Here is an 18,851-nt window from a genome sequence, read left to right as displayed (position 1 = left end):
AGTATGTATGACGACTTGGTACGAAGACATGAAAGAAGGTTTGGGCAGGTAACAGTGGACCGGCAATCGCAGAACGTAGGAATTGGACGGAAACATGATTTGTGTGCCAGACAGCGCTTTGTCAAACAGGGACAATATTACTCGAGGGGCTGGGTATGGGCATGGGCAGCGGACTTGGTAAAACGAAGTGGCAGGAAGCATGTAGTGGCTGGGAAGCAGAGCACGGTCATTGCCACAGGAAAGACAAACGCACCTTGAAGCCTCGATATATTTAGATATCTATGACCCTACGCAGGTAGCCCTGATGTTAATAGTAAGATCCAATGATTGCGACGAACAAGATAGGCTGATCTGCTGTTAGATATCAATTGAAGCCTGAGAATGTGCGACTTGAATAGCGTTTCAAATGGGGATTCGGAGACCGGATTTGAGAAGAGCGATGATGCCGGGGCTGGAACAGATCTGGATCGGGATAACAAGGAAAACCTGACTCGTCAAACCCCGTCTCATGGTCCTTTACCAATTCACAGAACTCTAAGCAAGAGATGTATGGATATGTGACACCGCAGCAGGCGTGTAGCGCTGTGAGTGGCCGAGACGGGGGAGTACAGCGCGGAGGCTGTTCAATCGAGTACTCGTAGGTTTCTGCGTCAACACAGATGTCGATATAGCTGAATCCCAGAGGATGATTGGTGAGGATAGGGCAATGGCGGATTTGCCTTGGGCTTCAGAAAAGAGCAAGGACCTGGTCGCTGCCAGCGCATCTCGCTATGCTTCTTCGGCTTGGCCCGTGGCAGGCAAGTTTCGATTCTTGCCAGGGGTCGCCCAAGCTCTCGTCCATTCTCGCTCCCGGCATACTCTGGAGAGCGACATGGACGACATAGTTAGCCTGAGGAAATGAGTTACAAACGGTCAGGTCAGGAGTGGTTCTCAAGAAGAAACAAAGCTAGAAAGAAATGTTCTACTCCGACGGACACCAGCATGAGCAGCTCCGGATCAGGTTTCACTTGCATGCCAATCATTGAGATATGGCAAGTGTAGCCGAGCGTGGTTTGCTCGCTTAGACTTACCTCAATGCGAGTTCTCATCAAGGCAGCCCTCTTTATTCCCCATGACGGCTCACATTCACGAACAAGAGCACGAATAGACCTGGGCTCTGAATAATGGATACACAGATGTAGACTCGAGGGTTGTCTTTGCAAACACTTGTTCAGATGTTGAAGGATAGTATGATGCTTGGGGACCATGATTGATTCTTTATGGCAAGAGACGATCGAATCGTATACTACTGTTTGGATCCGATGTCGAGAAAGAAGATGATCAGCAGGTAAATGGGTGTCCGACAGCGCCAGAGGCATAGGCTTCGAGCAACGACTTGATGATCGCATAAAGTCCTCCAACACAGATGAACCCACCAAAAATCAGAGTGCCAAGGCAAAGCAAGAACATCGGCCATTTCTTTCTTACAGATCTCCAGCCATCTCCAAGGTAATACGTGTCGTGCCACCAGAACGCGCCAGCAAGGCCGTAAGTATACCAAGACGCAAAAGCGGATGCGACTATACCGCCCAGGTATGAGAAAAACTGTTTGCCATATCAACACAGTACTGGAGCAGGCCGAGACAGAGAGAACTCACCGGCACGCCGGTGGCCAGCACGAAGCCACACGCGTTCGCAACAGCCAGTAGCAAAATCCAGACTCCCCATCCCAACACCGTATTCTCCGTCAGATGTCTGCTCTCTCGAAATATCCTCACGAAGACGATCTTTGCGGCAAAATGGTTGTACAGAGCTCCAGCGACCAAGAAATTCGGCAATGCCAAACCCCATGCCACTTTAGCCCATACGTCTGATAGACTCAAGAATGATGGACTTTGGACGGTGGATCCAAGATAGCAGTATGAAACGACGGCAAAGACAACGTACCAGGTCGTGCTGAATATTTGAAGTGCCCAGGCTGACTTTTTGGAGTCGCGTGGGACTTTCATCTCAGATATGATGGTGAAAAAGAGGAAGTGGCCAGCGTAGGCGAGGACTGTACTTCTCGTTTAGCAATGGCATCTTCGATGTGAGTTTGTCCGAGGCTACTTACCAGGATTAGTGATGGCCAGAAACGCTGTGTAGAACGTATTTGGAGCTGTAGCGACGACGACACGACCAGGAGTAGGCTCGACACCAGAGCCTATCATAGCTACCAGCGTAGCAACCAAGATCGAGATACAAGCAGCCATAGAGAAGCCCTGCAGTCCGGCACCGAAAGTTCTCGGCACAGCAACCAGGAAAGTTACGCTTGACCAGATACCCAGATACGACATGGCACACAAGCCACCTTGACTCAAGGTCTGCAAAGCTAGCTGCCCGAGCAAAGTCATGCTGCCCACTCCAGTGATGGCAAAAAGGAGTGTACCAGCACTTAAGACTTCCCTCCCTATTGCGCCTAGTCCAAAAGGCGAAAACAGGATATATCCCGCATCACCCATGTTATGCACTTCCGGATGATTGAGCTTGAAATCGATGAGCAGAAACGACGTGAACAAGGCCCATATTCCACAAAAGATGATAATAAGGGTGCCAGGAACAAGACCGACGACAGCAATCGCTTGAGGTAACGTTAACGTGCCTCCAGTAACGATCTCAGTCACCATGATGTATGCAGCCGATTGCCAGGATAAGGTCCGGTACTTGATGGAATGATTCTTGTCGTCGGTAAAGACTTCACGCTCATCGTAACTGAGGTTCGTGGTAGTGGCATTGTCAGCGATCTCTGATTTTCCGAAGGTAGCCATTATGCTCGCACAAGAAAGGATGATGTTTGAAAGCAGAGATGGAGAGCGCAATCATTTGTAAAGAAGACGACAGAAGAGCGGCAGATAAGTGCTTCAAAGACGGTGGATACGATTGGATGTTGATACTGTATCCAGCGCCAGTGTAGATGCGTGATTATGTACTGCAGCATCTCGAGGTGCAGGACAAGACTTGGCGTGGTAGATCTCGCTATGAAGCTCGCTTGCTGTATGGCTGACTGCATACGGCATGCATTCACCGGTACGACGGGGTATCTCAGCCGCTTGTGCTGGGGTCTGCATTGTCCTCGGACCTCGTATACTGCAGGTCTTGAGAAGATCTTATGCAGAATCCTGACGTGTGCGGTTCTTGAGTGACAGCTATTTGGAATCATGCCTCAGGCATTACACATGACAGGACAGACTTATGATGCGGGTGTCGAAATTGCGAAGAAGAGAATTATGCGATCAGTCGTATAGACTGTCGAAACAAATCATTTCATTGATAAGTGATTTTCTCGTATGTAAAGGGTATTCTCAAGGCCGATGGATAGCGCGCACATCGGTGCGCCTGCATATTCAAGGATTGCAGCGAATGAATGGTGTTACCAAGCTCTAAATAAGCAGTCTGCAAGCCTTACGATAACCTTCGGCGGTGCAGACACCCTGTAAGTTGTCAGGCAGAGGACGACTGATTTTCCCGGGGATAGTGTCATGAGTTTAATCTCGCCGATTGAAAACTTTCTTCGAGAGCTGGAGAGACAGTGTTGAGCTGTCCAGGAAGGCGCAGAGGGCATATGGACTCATTGCCGGTATCCAGGTCGCACACCTCGAACGCGTCCAACGAGGCTCCCGTTTGTGTTTCGAAAGAGCGAGCCGAAGGTTTCAACTCACCCAAGCTGAACCGCGCATGTGGTATGTTCATGACTTTGATGCATCTTCTGTGCTTTCTTGGCTTGCTTGCTTGAGAGCATCCAAGCGCTGTTTATTCCTCTTCTGCAATATCCTCAGGGTGTTCTTCTTCTCGATCTCGGCCATCTTGTCCCAGTTTGTGATCCTTGAAATTGTGCCATCCTTGTTGACGACCATGGGGCCAAGGTGATCGAGTGCCACACCCTCGCCAGAACCAACGTCGAGCTTGATACCACCGGCGGGTGGTTCAGGCAAGCCCAAGGGTGTTTCTCTTGTCTCCTCGTGTTGCTGCGAAGTGGGGTCGGCCATATCGTCGTTTGCGGTAGTGTATGGTTTCCAGAACGAAGATGCGAAGGCGGGTCGGTGAAGGTCAGCTAGGCCGGTCAGTCGAGCGCGTGGGAGATATCTGGAGAGCTGCATCGCAAGAGCAAGGAAAATGACAGCGAAGCAGGGCAACACCCACGTTAAGAACGTGCGACGGTTCATTGACCTGAGATTCAAAGTTCAAGACTCCACCGGTGGAAATACATCGAAGCCCGTGCCAAGGATACCATCAGTTCTCGGCTGAATCTTCCTCGAGTATCTGCCTATCGACATCTATCTTTGACATTTGCTATTTGCTTTATCTCTTGGACATCAGCATTCTATTTGAGTCCTATCGGAAAGCTCTTGGATATAAACAACACTATATTGCTACTCCGGAATCTCTGAATACTTTCAGACGAACTACATACTCACCTCACCATGTCTTTCTTTTCGAGATTCAGCACACCAGTGTTCAAGAACACCGGGTCAACCGCCCGCGACCATCTAGCATCAGAACGTACCTATCTAGCATGGATGCGTACCGGTCTCGGTTTCCTTGCTCTAGGAATCGGCGTGGAAAGATTCAACCAACTCGACCTGGCCGAAATCCTACCCACGAAGAACAAGAAGCGTTTCCACGAAGACAAGACCCACAACGATAAGTCAGACGCTCTTGTTGGAGCTTTACTTGGAAGTGGAGCTGGTAGTATCGCCTACGGGACAACTAGGTACTTTTCGAACATGCGATTGCTGGAACAGGGACTCTTCAAGCCTGCCTTTCATGGAGCTGCGTTTTTGGCCGTGGGTGTTGCTGGTCTTGCAGGAGCAGTCTACTGGTCTACTGTCAGGGAGAGAATGGCCAATTCCCATCTCAGTCGCACTTGACTGTGTGGCATTGGGCAAGGAAGATGCTCCAGGGAGTTTTGCAACACCGGGCTCGTGTTGGATTCGTCTTGGGAGCCTACCTGAGAAGCACAAGACCGTGAGCTCCCGCAACTTTCTTTCTCTCTTCCAAGTCATGACTGAAGGCACTTCTGATGAATCCTGTTCAGCTGGATATGTTTCTTGCAGCATTCGAGTCTTTGCATCTTGACAACCATACATATCAAAGGCTTACTCATTCGGACAGACTAGATCTCGATCCATCATGGCAACGATTTGGGCTTTGCGAAACTTGTCAATATTAGGAAACAATCAAGCCATCGCTTCGAGTACGAGCTGCTCGATATACCATCTTTCCAGACTTCCGAGAGCAAGTCTGCTCTGGGAAAAGACAGTCCGGCGCCACCACCTCTCTTGCTCTGGTCTAGGCCTTGCGATCTCCAACTCGCTGTCCTTTGCATACACTTCCCCGACTAAGCCACCATATCTCGTGCAAGTCGTTACTCCCGATGGCACAGACGAATTGGGAGAATTATGTCGAGGCTGGAGAGCATGATAAAGAATACGCCAAAGTACAGTCATCTCACTGCCTCTTCGCTCACTCGCAAGAGGAGCATCTGAAACTTCGCGACTCGAGCAAAACTATAACTGGCCATTTCTCTCGGGCAGAGTAGATGCGAGACAAAAAGCAAAGGACCAAATAAACATTTCGCCGGATAGAATATACACGAATCAGGACGGTCTTCAGCCATAATTCAATGTACATTTTCCTTTCATCCGTTTCTTCCCGAACCCAAGATTCAGTAGATTCAGCTGCGGCTGCGACTACCGCGTTAAGGAATGTCACCGTGTAAGATGAGTAGCAGCCGGAATACAAGCAAGAACCTACTTCGAATCTATCCAGTTCCGCATCGACGACACGCATATGTTTCAGAAACGAGATGAGAAAATTCAGTGAGTTTTCAATTTTTGTCTAGCTAGAGTTCAGAATGAAATCCCAAGCCACTAACTACCAGATCCTTCTGGTACATGTAAGCAATCCTTTGATGCAGTTCCTTGATGGTGTCAGTCAAGATGGACGCCATGGAAAGTCCTCAGTCTTCGATCCGAGTCGTCTACCAAGAGACAGTAGCAGTAGAAGCACCCCAAGTGGTGTCAGCCTCAGCGGTGGTGGCAGCAGGGGCAGCTCCAGTGGCACCCCAAGCATCGTCGGTGGTAGGAGGCTCAGCGAAGGGGTTGGCGCCAGGGGCAGTCATGTAGCCTGGCTCAGCCTCAACTTCATCATCAGTCAAATCACCCTCGAACTCAGCAACGCCAGCCTCAGGCTTGAAGGTCTCGAGGAAGTCGGGAACAGTCTGGCCAGTCTCGAGAAGGATGTTGACCAGGAACGGAGCCAGATCCTCGTTCTTCTCGTTGTAGAATGAGGTAGCGTGACCCTTGTGGCCGATGCGACCGGTGCGTCCAATACGATGGATGTACTCAGAGATGCCGCCGTACTCGACGCCAGGAAGATCGTAGCAGACAACGTGGTTGACCTGAGGAACGTCAATGCCACGACCGAAGATGTTAGTGGCAATCAGCACGAGAGGCTGCTTGCCCTTGAAACGACGCATGGCGTCTTGGCGCTCGAGCTGTGACCGGTCGCCGTGCAGAAAGATAGTAGGAATCTGGCGGTTGTAAAGGTAGTCATCAAGTTCCTCAACAGCAGGCTTGCTGTTGCAGAAGACAAGGGTGCGGCAAGCAGGTCTCGACATGAGAAGGTCGTAAAGGGCCTGCTTCTTCTGGTTGCGCTCGACGAAGATAATATCCTGAGTGACGTTTCTGTGGGTCGAGCCAGCACGGCCGATACGGACGCGGACGAAGTCCTCAGCCATGTAGTCACGAGCAACCTTGCGAGCCTCCTTGGGGAAGGTAGCAGAGAACATGAGATAGGCGTGATCGGGATCTTCGTTGGCATCTAGAAACTTGTTAGTATTCGAACGTGTAGGAAGCGACGACATGGACAAGACTTACCACCGCCTCCCATAAGCTTAGCCATTTCATCATCCCAGTCACCGCTGAGCATTTCGTCGGCTTCGTCAATAACAGTGAACTTGACACGTCTCATGGTGAGAACATCAGGCTTGTTCATCAGATCCTGAAGACGGCCAGGAGTACCGATCAACAGATCGCAGCCCTTGCCGAGCTCCTGAAGGTTGACGCCAATAGGGATGCCACCGTAAGAGCAAACTGGGCGGAGCATCGAGCGGTAGCATAGGCGGCGGGCTTCATCGAAGATCTGCTGAGCCAACTCACGGGTAGGCACGACGATGACAACCAGAGGCTCGGCACGGACAGGTCTACCGTTGTTGTTGGCGGGACGAGGACCTTGGAGCTTGCGTACCTTGCCCATTAGCTTGGAGATGATGGGGATGAGATAAGCAGCAGTCTTGCCAGATCCAGTCTGGGCGACGGCGACGAGGTCGTGACCGGCCTGGATGATAGGGATGCAGTAGGCCTGAATGGCCGTGGTGCTTTCGTAGTTACACATCTTGACATTGGCCAGGACCTGAGGATGAAGACCAGCATCTTCGAACTGTAAAGCATCAGCATCATGTTTCTTTGGATCAGGAGAGTGAAAGACTGACCTGAGTAATCGGAGCGAAATGCTTGGGTCCTTCGACCTTGGCCTCGAAGTCCATCATGTCCTCAAGCGAAGATCCAGCCTTGGTGTGGTCATCGCCGCGGAACAGCTGCTCCTCGAGCTCAGCATCGGGGGGACCAACGTCACCTTCATCACCCTCCCATTCATAGACCTTGGCAGAACTGGCCCAAGTAGGATTGATCTCGGAAGTAGGAGCGTTGAAAGTGTCATAGTCTAGCTTCTCATCCTCCATCCAGCCGTGAGCGCGAGCGGCAGCGAGATCTTCAGGGTTAGTAACAACACCGGAAGTGGCGGTGCCGTGGGCAAAGCCCTCGGCAGGAGCCTCCTGGAAACCAGCCTCAGACATATTGTTGAGGCGTAGCGATCTGATGTCGGTGAAGTAATTAGCAACGCGCTTTACGGGTGAGCCGAGTTGGAAGAAGTGGGGTGACGGAAGTTGATGACCAAGAGAGGTGATGACGAAGAAGAACAAGAAGAACAAGAAGAAGAAGGGCCTTGATGGTGTTGATGGAAAAGGCTGATGAGGAAGAAAGGCGTGGGCAGGGGAAGGTAGTGATGAAGATGAAGAAAGACAGTCAAAGGAGTTGGAAGTGAATGAGGATCAGAGATCGTTGAGGTGTGCACAGTGAGTGGACAACTCCTGATAATCTATAGATCGAGGCGCCAGAGAAGGCGGGTGATGATGAAGATGTGAGATTGAGTGGGGTGGGAGGAAACGGAGAGAGGGACAAGGGGTGAAATGTTGATGCAGAGGAACAGTCGTAGTGAGGAAGAAACACTTACAAGTATGCGAAGACAAGTTTGCAAAGTGATGAGGGCGGAAGGGTGAGTTAGAGGAAACCCGGTGTCAAGCTGTGGGTGGAAAGTGGGTCAGATGTGATCGAGACGCAGTGATGATGAGGCGCGTCGGAGGCAAGGAAGGCAGGTGTGTTGATAGATGGTGGAGTGTAGATGGAAGAGAGGAAGAGAGAGGGATGGATGGTACTTACACTGCTTCTGAAGAGCTGTCTCAATATGTGACGAAGGAAGGATGAATTGTTAGAAGGAAGCAAAAGACACCGCTTTAAGAGTGCGAGAAGTGGTGTTTGCTGAGGAAAGAGCGCGGCGCTTTGAAGAAAGAACGCTCGGACAAAAGTGTGGAAGTGACGCGAGCGGCAGCTTCTCAAACAAACAGAGCTGATTTATGCGATTGTCATAAGCAACTGCTCCGTCCGATTTTCCAGTGCCCCGGTAAATTGTTGGTGTAGAGAGAAGGTAAGAAGAAAAGTCGTGTTTGCTTTCCATCTAAAGACACATGTCCGATTGCTGACTGGCGTTTTGAGGTATTCTGGTGTGTATCGCCCAGCCAAAGATGCAGAAGCCGAGATGCAGTCTGCTTTTTGACAAGCTGCTCCGAAAGACAAGGCTGAAGACACTACGGCAGCAGAGAAAGAGCAAGGATTAGAAGAAGATGCACGCATGAGCTTGCCCCGTACCTTGTTGCACAACTCTGACCTTACCAAATTCAGGGCAAGCCCAATGCTCTCCAGTATGGTTGAAGCTCTGCCTCCGGCTCCCAGGGATGATGCTCGGACAGCGTCTCGGTGCAGCGGCACATTTCTCTACCATCCAGTAGGGTGTAAAGCGATCAAAGGAGACACCGTATGAGCACCTACCTGTGGGGATGATGAAAGTCGGCACGGCTAGACGTTCGAGACCCAGACTGAGGACAGTCCAGAACTGCATCCGGTTCCTACATTGCGGTCGGATTGGAGGAAGGTAGAGCAAAGCCGGTCGACCATCCCACAAACCGTCGTCTACTATTTGCTCTGCTGAGGGCCACAGTAGATGGTGCCAGGATCCGGCATACCAATTTTGCGAGCGAGCGGTAGTCGTCACCAAACATCTTTGATTGGGTACTGCCACCTCCACATGTCGTTGTTCATCGAGCCTGGGTGTGATGCATACCAGGACCATACGACTTAAGTGGCTTCATATGTTCCCCTTGTAGACTATGCACTCCATGAGTTCCAAGAGGAGTTGAGGTCAGGATATGAAGTTGAGTGTGAAAATCTTGAGACCACCCGAAGACTGACGCGCCAGATGTATTGAACTCTCCAATACACTAGCGTAGTGCACGGCCCTTGTTATGCCAGATGGGATGGTCTTGGTTGACATCCTGTAGCCTTCATGGAGTCCCTGCTCCATCGATCTAACCAGGTAAGTGCTAACAAAGATATGCTGAAGCCCGCTGAGTCGGAAGAGCTGGCCAACGGTCGGCAGCTATGCTCTGCTGTGTTGATATACTTACGACTTATAAAATAGGTATCCAAAGAATGCACAATGCTCTTGCAGTCGGAGTTGGAGCTGGAGTTGACCGTTCATTATTCTCTTCATAGCTATACTTCAAGTGCGAGCCAGACTGCCAAACAGGCGAATGGTCTCACAATTGCTTATATGATATACGGATATCATCCGTACTCGAACTACCGAAATAAAACTTGCGATACCCTCTCCAGGTTGTTGCACCGCCACGAGTGGAGACTCCACGCTGTGACCATGTGTCTACTTACCTTGGCAGAAGCTTGACCAACACTACGAAAGTGGCTTGCCTTTAGATCATACTTTTGAGCCGTCCTCTTGAATCAACATTTCCTAGATAACCTACTGACAGTCCCCATAATCCATAGGCTTCGTTTTATTATGAACCTATCGAAGCCATTGTTTCGGGGCATGTCTGCAGAGGCATATTATCAATATACTTTCAGCCCTACGAGAGGATGAGCGACCCCATCGACGAGCCTATCAAGCAGGCGGCGGAAGAACTCGATTCACCATCTCCTGACGACAAGGGTCAACATGCAGGGAGAAGAGATTCTGGGGATCTTGAAGATCGCGACTATACGAATCCAAAGTAATATCATGAAGGTTTGATTACAGCTCATGCTTGTGCTGACACATACACTGCAGTCGCTATTGGTTCGAGTCGACGGCATGTCCTTTGATCGCAGGTACATTTGGACCCATGGCCTCGGCCTTCTCCATATGTGCCTTATCTTCCAGTTGGAGAGTTTACATACCACCTGGAGGTACCGTCAATAATGGAACAACCATCGACGACCCGAAATGGTGATTCGCAATATATCTACATTCGAAGGCGAGACCATGTTCTGACAAGAACTTGACAGGCTACTTGCGATCAACGCTATCTCTCTGGCTCTTGCTCTGATCGCAAACGGATCGTTACTACTCAACATGGCTCATCGTCTGCGGTTCTCAATAGCGCAACCAATTACCATTGTTGGCTTCACCGTCTCCTCAGGACTCTTGATCGCGGATATCATTGCTTTGTCCATCTCGCATAATTATCAACTTCCCTCGAGCTCTCCTGCTTACACTGCTGCTCACCATGCCTTGACCTCGGCATTCTACTACGCCATCATGGCTGCTGGCATCTATCTGATCATCGCCCTTCTCATGTGCCTGACCGTGTACGGTGCTTGGAAGGGACACTACGCGAGACAATTCAACCTGACTACATCTCAGCGGACTTTGATGCTGCAGACCATGAGCTTCTTTACTTATCTCCTACTCGGTGCTCTGGTGTTCAGTCACATTGAAGAGTGGGAATATCTGGATGCCGTGTACTGGGCAGATGTGACGCTACTCACAGTCGGCCTCGGTGACTATTCGTACGTTTCATTGGTGTGTTTCGACACTTCAAAACGAGTAGAAGCTGACACATGATCCTTAGGCCGACCAAACACACCGCCCGATCTTTGTTCTTTCCCTACGCCATCGGTGGCATCGTCATCCTCGGTCTCGTCGTCGGCTCCATCCGCAGTCTAGTTCTAGAACGAGGACAAAAGAAGATATCCGCCAGGATGATGGAGAAAAAGCGACTTCGAGCCGTCAATAGCGTTGGCAATGGCAAACAACGCATGCGCATAAGCCGATTCCAAACGATAAAATTTGTTGAGAGTTACACGCATGCTGCTCAGAGACGAGAGCAAGAGTTCAAGGCGATGAGAAGAGTGCAGGAATGTGCTGAGAGAGATCGCAAATGGGTTGCCTTGGCTGTTTCTACGACGGCTGCGTTTGTGCTTTGGCTTGCTGGCTCTGCCATCTTCCATGTTGCGGAGAGAGAGCAACATTGGACTTACTTCCAGACGATGTACTTTACCTATACTTGTCTGCTCACGGTAAGTTGATGCTACAGGGCCACAAGACTCGGACCTCGCTGACACTTCTACTCCCAGATCGGCTATGGAGATTTTACACCAACATCGAACTCTAGTAAAGCCTTCTTCGTCCTGTGGTCTCTTCTAGCCGTACCCACCCTCACGATCCTGATCTCAGACATGGGCGACACAGTAGTCCAACTCTTCTCCAACTTCACAGTCTGGATTGGTTCCCTCACCGTCCTCCCTTCCGAACAAGGCATTAGATCTGCCATGAGAAATGCCTGGGATTCCCTCACCGCAACCCACCCTTCCCACCACAAACACCACGATGCGCATCCAGGCGGCGTAAGCCAAACCGAAGGCGCCAACGCCGACGACTCAGCCGCCCAACACATGTCCATGACAGACCGCATAGCCGACCGCATGGCCAAGCACCTGGAAGCCGAAGAACTCGAAGACGCCTTGGCCGCAGAACAACACGGCGAAACCCTCGAACGCGACATCCACTTCTACAATTTCCTGCTCGCACGCGAAACCCAGCGAATGATGAAAGACCTAAACGCTTCACCACCCAAACGCTACGAATGGGGCGAATGGGAGTATTTCCTCAAGCTCATGGCAAATGACGCTGATGCCTACGATATCAACGGCGAGAAAATCGTGCCTGAGGAGTTGAGATTGCCGGAGACAAGGGAAGAGTGGAAGAGGAAACATGTTGATCATAGGTGGTCTTGGTTGAGTAGAGCCAGCCCGTTGATGGGGAATAAGTCAGAGACTGAGTGGATCTTGGAGAGGTTGGGAGCTTGTTTGGAAAAGGAGTTGCGTGAGTCGAGATTGTTGCCATATCGGACTAGAGAGGAGAAGAGAAGGCCACCAGTGAGTATGGGTGATATGATACGGAGAGGAAGGAAGAAGCAACAGGAAGACGACAGCCCTTGATCGTGAATGATGTCCATAGAGATACCCTAACATAACGCTCCTTCCGCGAGTAGACTATCTGAGAGTTATTGTGAACTTCTACCTCTACGAAAAGGTGGTCACTTGGTCTAGGGAGCTCAAAAGTCATATGATTACATTGTTATAAAAGGGTATCTAGAAAAAAGGGAGAGAGGGTATCATCGGGGAACAAAAAAGAGGATGCTCGCGGTTGACCTCAGCTCTTGGGCTCGGCTCTCCTCGCTTTTGCACTGTCCTTCAGCTTGGTGTAGTATGCCCGATACTTGGCATTATCATGCTCAAGTCTCTTTATCTCTTTCAGAGCAGCCTGCAGCTCGTCATCTGACTGTCTCGATGTGTTGGAAGGAGCAGCAGAGTGGGCTGTCCGCACGCTTGCCACACTGTGTGTCAAAGCAGCCATCGAAGCATCCTGAGCATGCGACTCGAATGCCTGCAATCGGTGGCTCACTTGGTCAAGAGCCTGCTTGAGCGTGTCGTTCTGAAGTTGTAGTTCTTCCTCTCGTTCAGAGATTAAGCCGCGATTTGGCTGTTTTGCAGGCTGTGTCTCTTGTGCATCGACAAATTCGGTGGGATCATCCTCGCTGATGTTGGGGAGGTGATGGCGACGAGTAATACGCTGCTCACGTGTGACGATGTTTGCATAGGAAGCAGTGCCACCGCTCGTAGGTATAACGTAAAAGCTCTCTCCGGGACCAATGTGACCATGTTGTTGCAAAGCGTGCAAGGCGGCAGGCGAGATGAGAGACTTGACATCGGGATCGTTCGAGGCTCGAGCGCTTGTCTTCTGATGGTGGGACGAGGTGGGTGAGTCGGGCTCGGGTGTATCTGTTAGAGGAAGGGCGGTGAAAGCAAGCATGGACGACAGGCGAGAGAGGGGACCAGTGGTCCAATTGGAGTAGAAGCGGGAGAAGCCATCGTCTTGGTCTCTTGGCTGGGCTGAGGTAGTGGAGCTGGTGGTAGACGGAGGAGCACGGCGGTCGACGGAAGGAGTAGATGGGCTGGTCGAAGGGGCTAGTTTGCGAGGATTGAGCGAAGATGGCTGTTGTGGTATGCCTCTGCGGGTGGCTATTTCTTTTGCAAGGGCGGGTGAGGATTCACGCCGCGACGGGTGTATACGAGCGGTGGGCGGCGGAAGTAGGGTTGAAGGGACGGCAGGGGATGAGGCGGTGGATGCTGAGGCGTCAGGCTCAGAGGATTCGACTAGTTGTGCATCTTGTACGGCTTTTGCGATGGTGTGTTTCGAGCGAATGATCTTGGCGAGCTGACGGTGGTGCTCTTCCAAGAGCTTCAGGATACGTGCGGCCTCTGGATCGGATGTCGAAGGTTGGGCTTTGGCGTATTGCTCAGCGGCGGCGAGGTGTTCGGTAGCAGCGACAGCAAGATGTGACTTTGATGTTTCGGCAGCTGCTTTGCGCGCGTGCGAATGCGCCTGCCCGATGTCAGCAAGAGATGGCGATTATTTCTTGGGGCTCCCGTACCAAAGTCAAAGGAGCCTCCTCCATGGTGCCTGATCTGCAGCATCGATGGCCTCGAGGATGGATAAGATACCTAGTAATTAACTTGGCTGAGCCGCAATAACAGAAAACGGGCGGCATGTGACAGCGACAACGTCATTGAAACACTTCCCCGCAATTTCTTGATTCAAGGACGATGCGGCATCTGGAGAGCAATATAGTCTCATAGCCGGCTGTATACATACTCCACCTAGCCATCTCCACTGTTTCACCTGCTTCCGCTCAAGACCACTTGCCTCTCGAGCTACGCCTCACCTCTTCACCTACTATCTGCGTATCCAGCAGCTCAGCCTTCACGAACCCTCGACAAGCTACCTACTACCAACCCTTGGCGCCGGCATGCCGGACCAAACACGATAGACTTTGGCCCCAAACAAGCTATGGCGTCCACCGATGTCCCTCGTCGCAATCTGTCGCTGCACCTCCGGCGAGGCCGCAAGGACGCAGACCGTAACGACTCCAACAGTTCGATAGGGAGTGCACCGATGGATGACCACTCGTCGGGCCTCAAGCCGTCGATTGACAACGTCTTTGCAAAGGTCAAGGAACGACGAGCCCGCAAGTCGCAAGACCTCCGCCGGAACAGCGACGACTCGTCCAAAGGTCTGCGTGGCCTCTTGCCCTCGACCAAGAAGTCGCGTCGCAAGAGCAGCACCCAAGACGGCGACCTCCTCTCGGCATCACCATCAGGCGACCTGATCTCGGAACGTCAACGGGGCACATCTCCCAATCCCAGCGAGCTTTCTCTTGGGAACCAAGGCAGTGGGCATAGCAGTCTACTGACCGAGGACGAGGACGACCAAGTGTAAGTCCACCTTTCCAATTGTCGTGACCCCATTCAAGACGAGGGCTATGTATGCGCCAAGTGTCCGAGCGCCGTGTGTCGTCGTAACGCCGATCGCAACATGAGCCCATTACTCGTCTCGGAGCAATCGCAATCACCCATCGACCAGGACCCTGGTGGTCCCGACTCTATCCCTCTGCGTACCACACGTACTCAATACGCAACGATACGGGCTGCGCTCATATTCGTCCCCCCATATCGCTAGCCTACAAAAGGCCTTCAATCCTTCGTTTGCTGACTGCTCTGCCTTGTATCAGTCCTGTCAGACCAACCCTCTCTCCTCACCAGTCTCACACCGGCTACTTGACCCTCTCCTCACCACTCATCAACGCTGCTGCCACTAGTAACCCCTTGCCTGACGACATTCCCAATCTCGAAGCACCACTGGCTGGCCCCGCATCTCCCGACAAGTCCGCTTACTCTGTATCATCCTCTGCCAACACCGATCGACAGAAAACATCGCCTGTTGATAGATTTAAAGGCGCTTTCACCTTGCCCAAAAAGAAGCCTGTGTCCGACATACCTACAGAAACGCATGACGCCTTCCCAGATCTCGATCTCGAACACAAGGACCCCACGGTGTCTTCTCCACGTCCCACAACTCCTCAGTCGCTGCCGCGCAAGCCTACAATCATCACCACCGTGCCTTCTACACCTCCCAACACTGTCGACCCTCCCACGACTTTCGTGACACCCCCGACACCAACCGAGCCCCAAACCCATTTCTCAAATGCTTCTGCCTCCTCACTCAACTCCGCCATCAACGCTCCTCCCTCACACGTGAACGCTGCTGCTCAGAGACGTAAAAGAGCTGGAACATTCACCTCGAGCAAGCTCGCCGCTTCTCCATTGACTCCTCATATTGAAGAAGCAAAAACGCCTGGAGGCACAATCACTACTCCAGTCACATCATCTGGTTTCTTCTCATCTGTCTTCAGCGCGGCCCAGAACGCTGCCAATCAGCTCAGTACCAGTCTGAACCCGTCAATCGCGACGAATCAAAAGAACAAGCCACCGCTAGCAGATCAAGCAGACGCCGCAGGCGGCGAACAAGTGATACCTGGTGTTGAGACTATCAGCTCGCCAGAGCTTGAGCCAGGCACAAAACGTCAACTGGCCGTCGCAACTCTCGGTAGAGGTGACCTCAGTCTAGATCAACTTGGTATCAGTGCCGAAAGCTCCGACGTCAGCCCAATGAACTCCAACGTGGATCTCTCGGGTGCTTCGCCCAACCTTTCGCAGTCGAATTCCATTGGCCAGAGACAAGAAGAGAGTGCCGCAAATCGCGCTGTCACTGCTGCTTACGAGAAGCCTGTAGAGAAGGCAGTAAGCCAGGCAACAGGTGCAAGGCCTCTCTCCGTAGTCTCTGGCGATGGCTCGGATGCAGGCTTTCAGACACCTCCTAGAACCTCGGGCACCTTTGACACCGTCAAGCGTTCCAGCTCCGTAAGAAGTAAGCTCAGCGGCCGCAGAAGACACCGTGGCAGCTCAGCCGCTACTGGTGGCACTCTTGCTGCTGCTGTTTCTGCCAGTAGCGCCACTTTGGTTCCTGGTGCGCTTGGTCAAGGACATCGTACTACTGGATTCGCCGTGGCCAGCAGCAAGCGCAACAAAGACTTTCATCAGCTGTTTCGGAGCGTGCCAGAGGATGACTACTTGATCGAGGACTATAGTGCAGCTTTACAGCGTGACATTCTTCTCCATGGCAGACTTTACATCTCAGAAGGCCACATCTGTTTCTCCAGCAACATTCTCGGCTGGGTGACCAATTTGGTCATCGGCTTCGATGAAGTCGTGTCAGTTGAGAAGAAGAACACCGCCGTGATCTTCCCCAACGCAATCGTCATCCAAACTCTACATGCTCGCAACGTATTTGCCAGTTTAGTGGCCAGAGACTCCACCTACGATCTTCTCATTGGCATCTGGAAAATCAGTCATCCCAACTTGAAGAGCTCTCTTCACGGTGTCGCAATAGATGATGCCAGCACCGGCGATAAGACCGAGCGTGCTGAATCAGTTGCGTCCGACAGGGATAGCTCTAACGAAGGGACTGAGGATGATGTATACGATGAAGACGAAGAACACGATGATGGTAGCTTCTACGAGCCTGGTGGCAGTATCGCTGGTAGCGAGATCGGTGATCAGGCTGTGAGCCGGAAAACTTCTGCTGTCCCTGTCACAGCTGGTGTTCCGTCTGCCAATGGACCCACGAAAGGTGCAGAGGTCATTGAAGCGATTGCTCCTGGCGCAGCTGCTTCTACCGACTTCCCAGGACCAGCTACACATGCTCCTACTGAGTGCGGAGATGACGGCAGCCACTACGACAGGCCACTGACCGATGTCACAATACCAGCTCCTTTAGGCAAGGTTTACTCTCTGGTGTGGGGACCAGCATCGGGTACATTCATGAAGAAATGGCTGGTCGACGACCAGAAATCTCGTGAGCTTGTCTTTGAGAACGAGAAGGGTGGACTAGACGATACCCACCGAACCTTCACCTACTCTTACATCAAGCCCCTCAACGCACCCGTTGGACCAAGACAAACAAAGTGTATCGTCACTGCCACTGTAGAGAATTTCGATCTCGAGAAGTGTGTCAGCGTCAACTGCAGCACTGCAACTCCCGATGTACCCAGCGGAGGTGTCTTTACGACAAAGACCAGATACTGCATGATGTGGGGTCCCAACAATTCGACCAGATTGATTGCCAACTGCACAGTCGAGTGGACCGGTAAGAGTTGGTTGAAGGGGCCCATTGAGAAAGGTGCGAACGATGGTCAGACACAATACGTCAAAGACTTGGTCGCTGCTATCACTGCCGGTGTAGCTGCCAAAGTCACTACGAAGGGTGCTCCACGTGGCAAGGGCAAGGGAAGACGCAGGACTGATGCCGGTACACCAGCTGAAAGCGAACATGTTGCAGTCGCAGCCAAGAAGGTGCCGGAGGAAGCAAATTGGGGATTGTTCGAGCCTGTGCGTGGACCGCTCGAACCCATCGTCAGCATCCTTCAGCCACTGTTCTCTGCACAGATCATCATCACGATCCTAGCTCTGCTACTGGCTTGGACTTGGCTATTCCCTTCCCGCAACCGGTCCACAGGCGTCGGCTTCTCCATTGACTCGCCCGGACGACTTGCCGCATACGAAGAGCTCTGGCGCAGAGAAGAAAGCGAACTCTGGGACTGGCTTGAAGATCGTGTTGGTTTGAGCAACGGCCTGCCTATTGGCGGTGCTGCACAAGAGAACGACAGACAGAAAGTGCTTGGTATCAAGAAGATGGGCCGCAGACTACGCAACCACGAGTTGGAAGAAAAGCAAGTGGAAGATGCGATTAGGGTTACTGAAGAGAGGCTGTCGACGCTGAAAGACGCGGTCAGAAAGAAGAAGGCTGCTGCTGCGCAAAAAGAAGCGAAGTGAAGAAGGTTGAGTTCTGCTCCTATGTTGTTACCACTTTCCCTTCGGTTGTTCAGGCTTGCTCACGATACATTCCATTGGTTCTCCTGGGCGTTCTTGCAAGCAAGCGAGACTAGTTCACCTCATAGCGATCGCGTTCATTTGGTATACGCAGAGAAAAATTAGGAAATGAAGAGAAATCGCATACTCTGAGCAGTGTTGCGTCTTGTGCATTGCTTGCTGCGCGCTGCGTGCTGTGTCAATCTTCTTCTTTTTCTTCCAATAAAGTTTTGCTTCTGGGATCACCCTGTTCCTGGACTCTCGATGTTGAATATCACTTGCCCGTTGTAACAATGGACATGTAGTCGCTCGAAGGGATGAAGAATGATTCATACATCACGGTGAGCTATTATAAGGTCGTTGCTTTACGACCATACTGCCAGTCCCCATCCT

General features: G+C 51.6%; 7 protein-coding genes across 7 annotated transcripts; 3 read left to right on the top strand and 4 right to left on the bottom strand.

Moving 5' to 3' along the window:
- Positions 1–1,320: 1,320 nt before the first annotated feature.
- M436DRAFT_73366 (amino acid transporter) lies at positions 1,321–3,035 on the bottom strand (the record flags this gene model as incomplete). Its single annotated transcript, XM_013571340.1, has 4 exons — positions 1,321–1,584; positions 1,638–2,035; positions 2,093–2,762; positions 3,012–3,035. 4 exons carry the CDS (start codon positions 3,033–3,035, stop codon positions 1,321–1,323), a joined length of 1,356 nt encoding a protein of 451 aa, XP_013426794.1.
- Positions 3,036–3,704: 669 nt separating this feature from the next.
- Positions 3,705–4,115, bottom strand: M436DRAFT_82503 (uncharacterized protein; the record flags this gene model as incomplete). Its single annotated transcript, XM_013571339.1, has 1 exon — positions 3,705–4,115. The coding sequence occupies one exon, from the start codon at positions 4,113–4,115 to the stop codon at positions 3,705–3,707; it is 411 nt and encodes a 136-aa protein (XP_013426793.1).
- A 324-nt stretch (positions 4,116–4,439) lies between these two features.
- On the top strand, positions 4,440–4,886 carry M436DRAFT_73364 (uncharacterized protein; the record flags this gene model as incomplete). Its single annotated transcript, XM_013571338.1, has 1 exon — positions 4,440–4,886. One exon carries the CDS (start codon positions 4,440–4,442, stop codon positions 4,884–4,886), a length of 447 nt encoding a protein of 148 aa, XP_013426792.1.
- Positions 4,887–5,998: 1,112 nt separating this feature from the next.
- On the bottom strand, positions 5,999–7,873 carry M436DRAFT_64403 (ATP-dependent RNA helicase DED1; the record flags this gene model as incomplete). Its single annotated transcript, XM_013571244.1, has 3 exons — positions 5,999–6,840; positions 6,897–7,458; positions 7,511–7,873. The coding sequence occupies 3 exons, from the start codon at positions 7,871–7,873 to the stop codon at positions 5,999–6,001; spliced, it is 1,767 nt and encodes a 588-aa protein (XP_013426698.1).
- Positions 7,874–10,474: 2,601 nt separating this feature from the next.
- M436DRAFT_48587 (voltage-gated potassium channel) lies at positions 10,475–12,629 on the top strand (the record flags this gene model as incomplete). Its single annotated transcript, XM_013571153.1, has 4 exons — positions 10,475–10,635; positions 10,695–11,198; positions 11,261–11,708; positions 11,766–12,629. Coding segments are annotated over 4 exons (1,977 nt in total), but the record flags the coding sequence as incomplete, so codon positions are not given.
- A 214-nt stretch (positions 12,630–12,843) lies between these two features.
- On the bottom strand, positions 12,844–14,149 carry M436DRAFT_64401 (uncharacterized protein; the record flags this gene model as incomplete). The annotated part of the gene is made up of 2 exons (XM_013571243.1): positions 12,844–14,076; positions 14,126–14,149. 2 exons carry the CDS (start codon positions 14,147–14,149, stop codon positions 12,844–12,846), a joined length of 1,257 nt encoding a protein of 418 aa, XP_013426697.1.
- Positions 14,150–15,935: 1,786 nt separating this feature from the next.
- On the top strand, positions 15,936–18,422 carry M436DRAFT_48439 (uncharacterized protein; the record flags this gene model as incomplete). Its single annotated transcript, XM_013571132.1, has 1 exon — positions 15,936–18,422. A coding segment is annotated over one exon (2,487 nt), but the record flags the coding sequence as incomplete, so codon positions are not given.
- Positions 18,423–18,851: the final 429 nt, after the last annotated feature.

This window comes from Aureobasidium namibiae, assembly GCF_000721765.1.
Source record: "Aureobasidium namibiae CBS 147.97 unplaced genomic scaffold scaffold_10, whole genome shotgun sequence".
NCBI lineage: Eukaryota > Fungi > Ascomycota > Dothideomycetes > Dothideales > Saccotheciaceae > Aureobasidium > Aureobasidium namibiae.
This window is presented reverse-complemented; position numbering and strand designations above follow the sequence as displayed.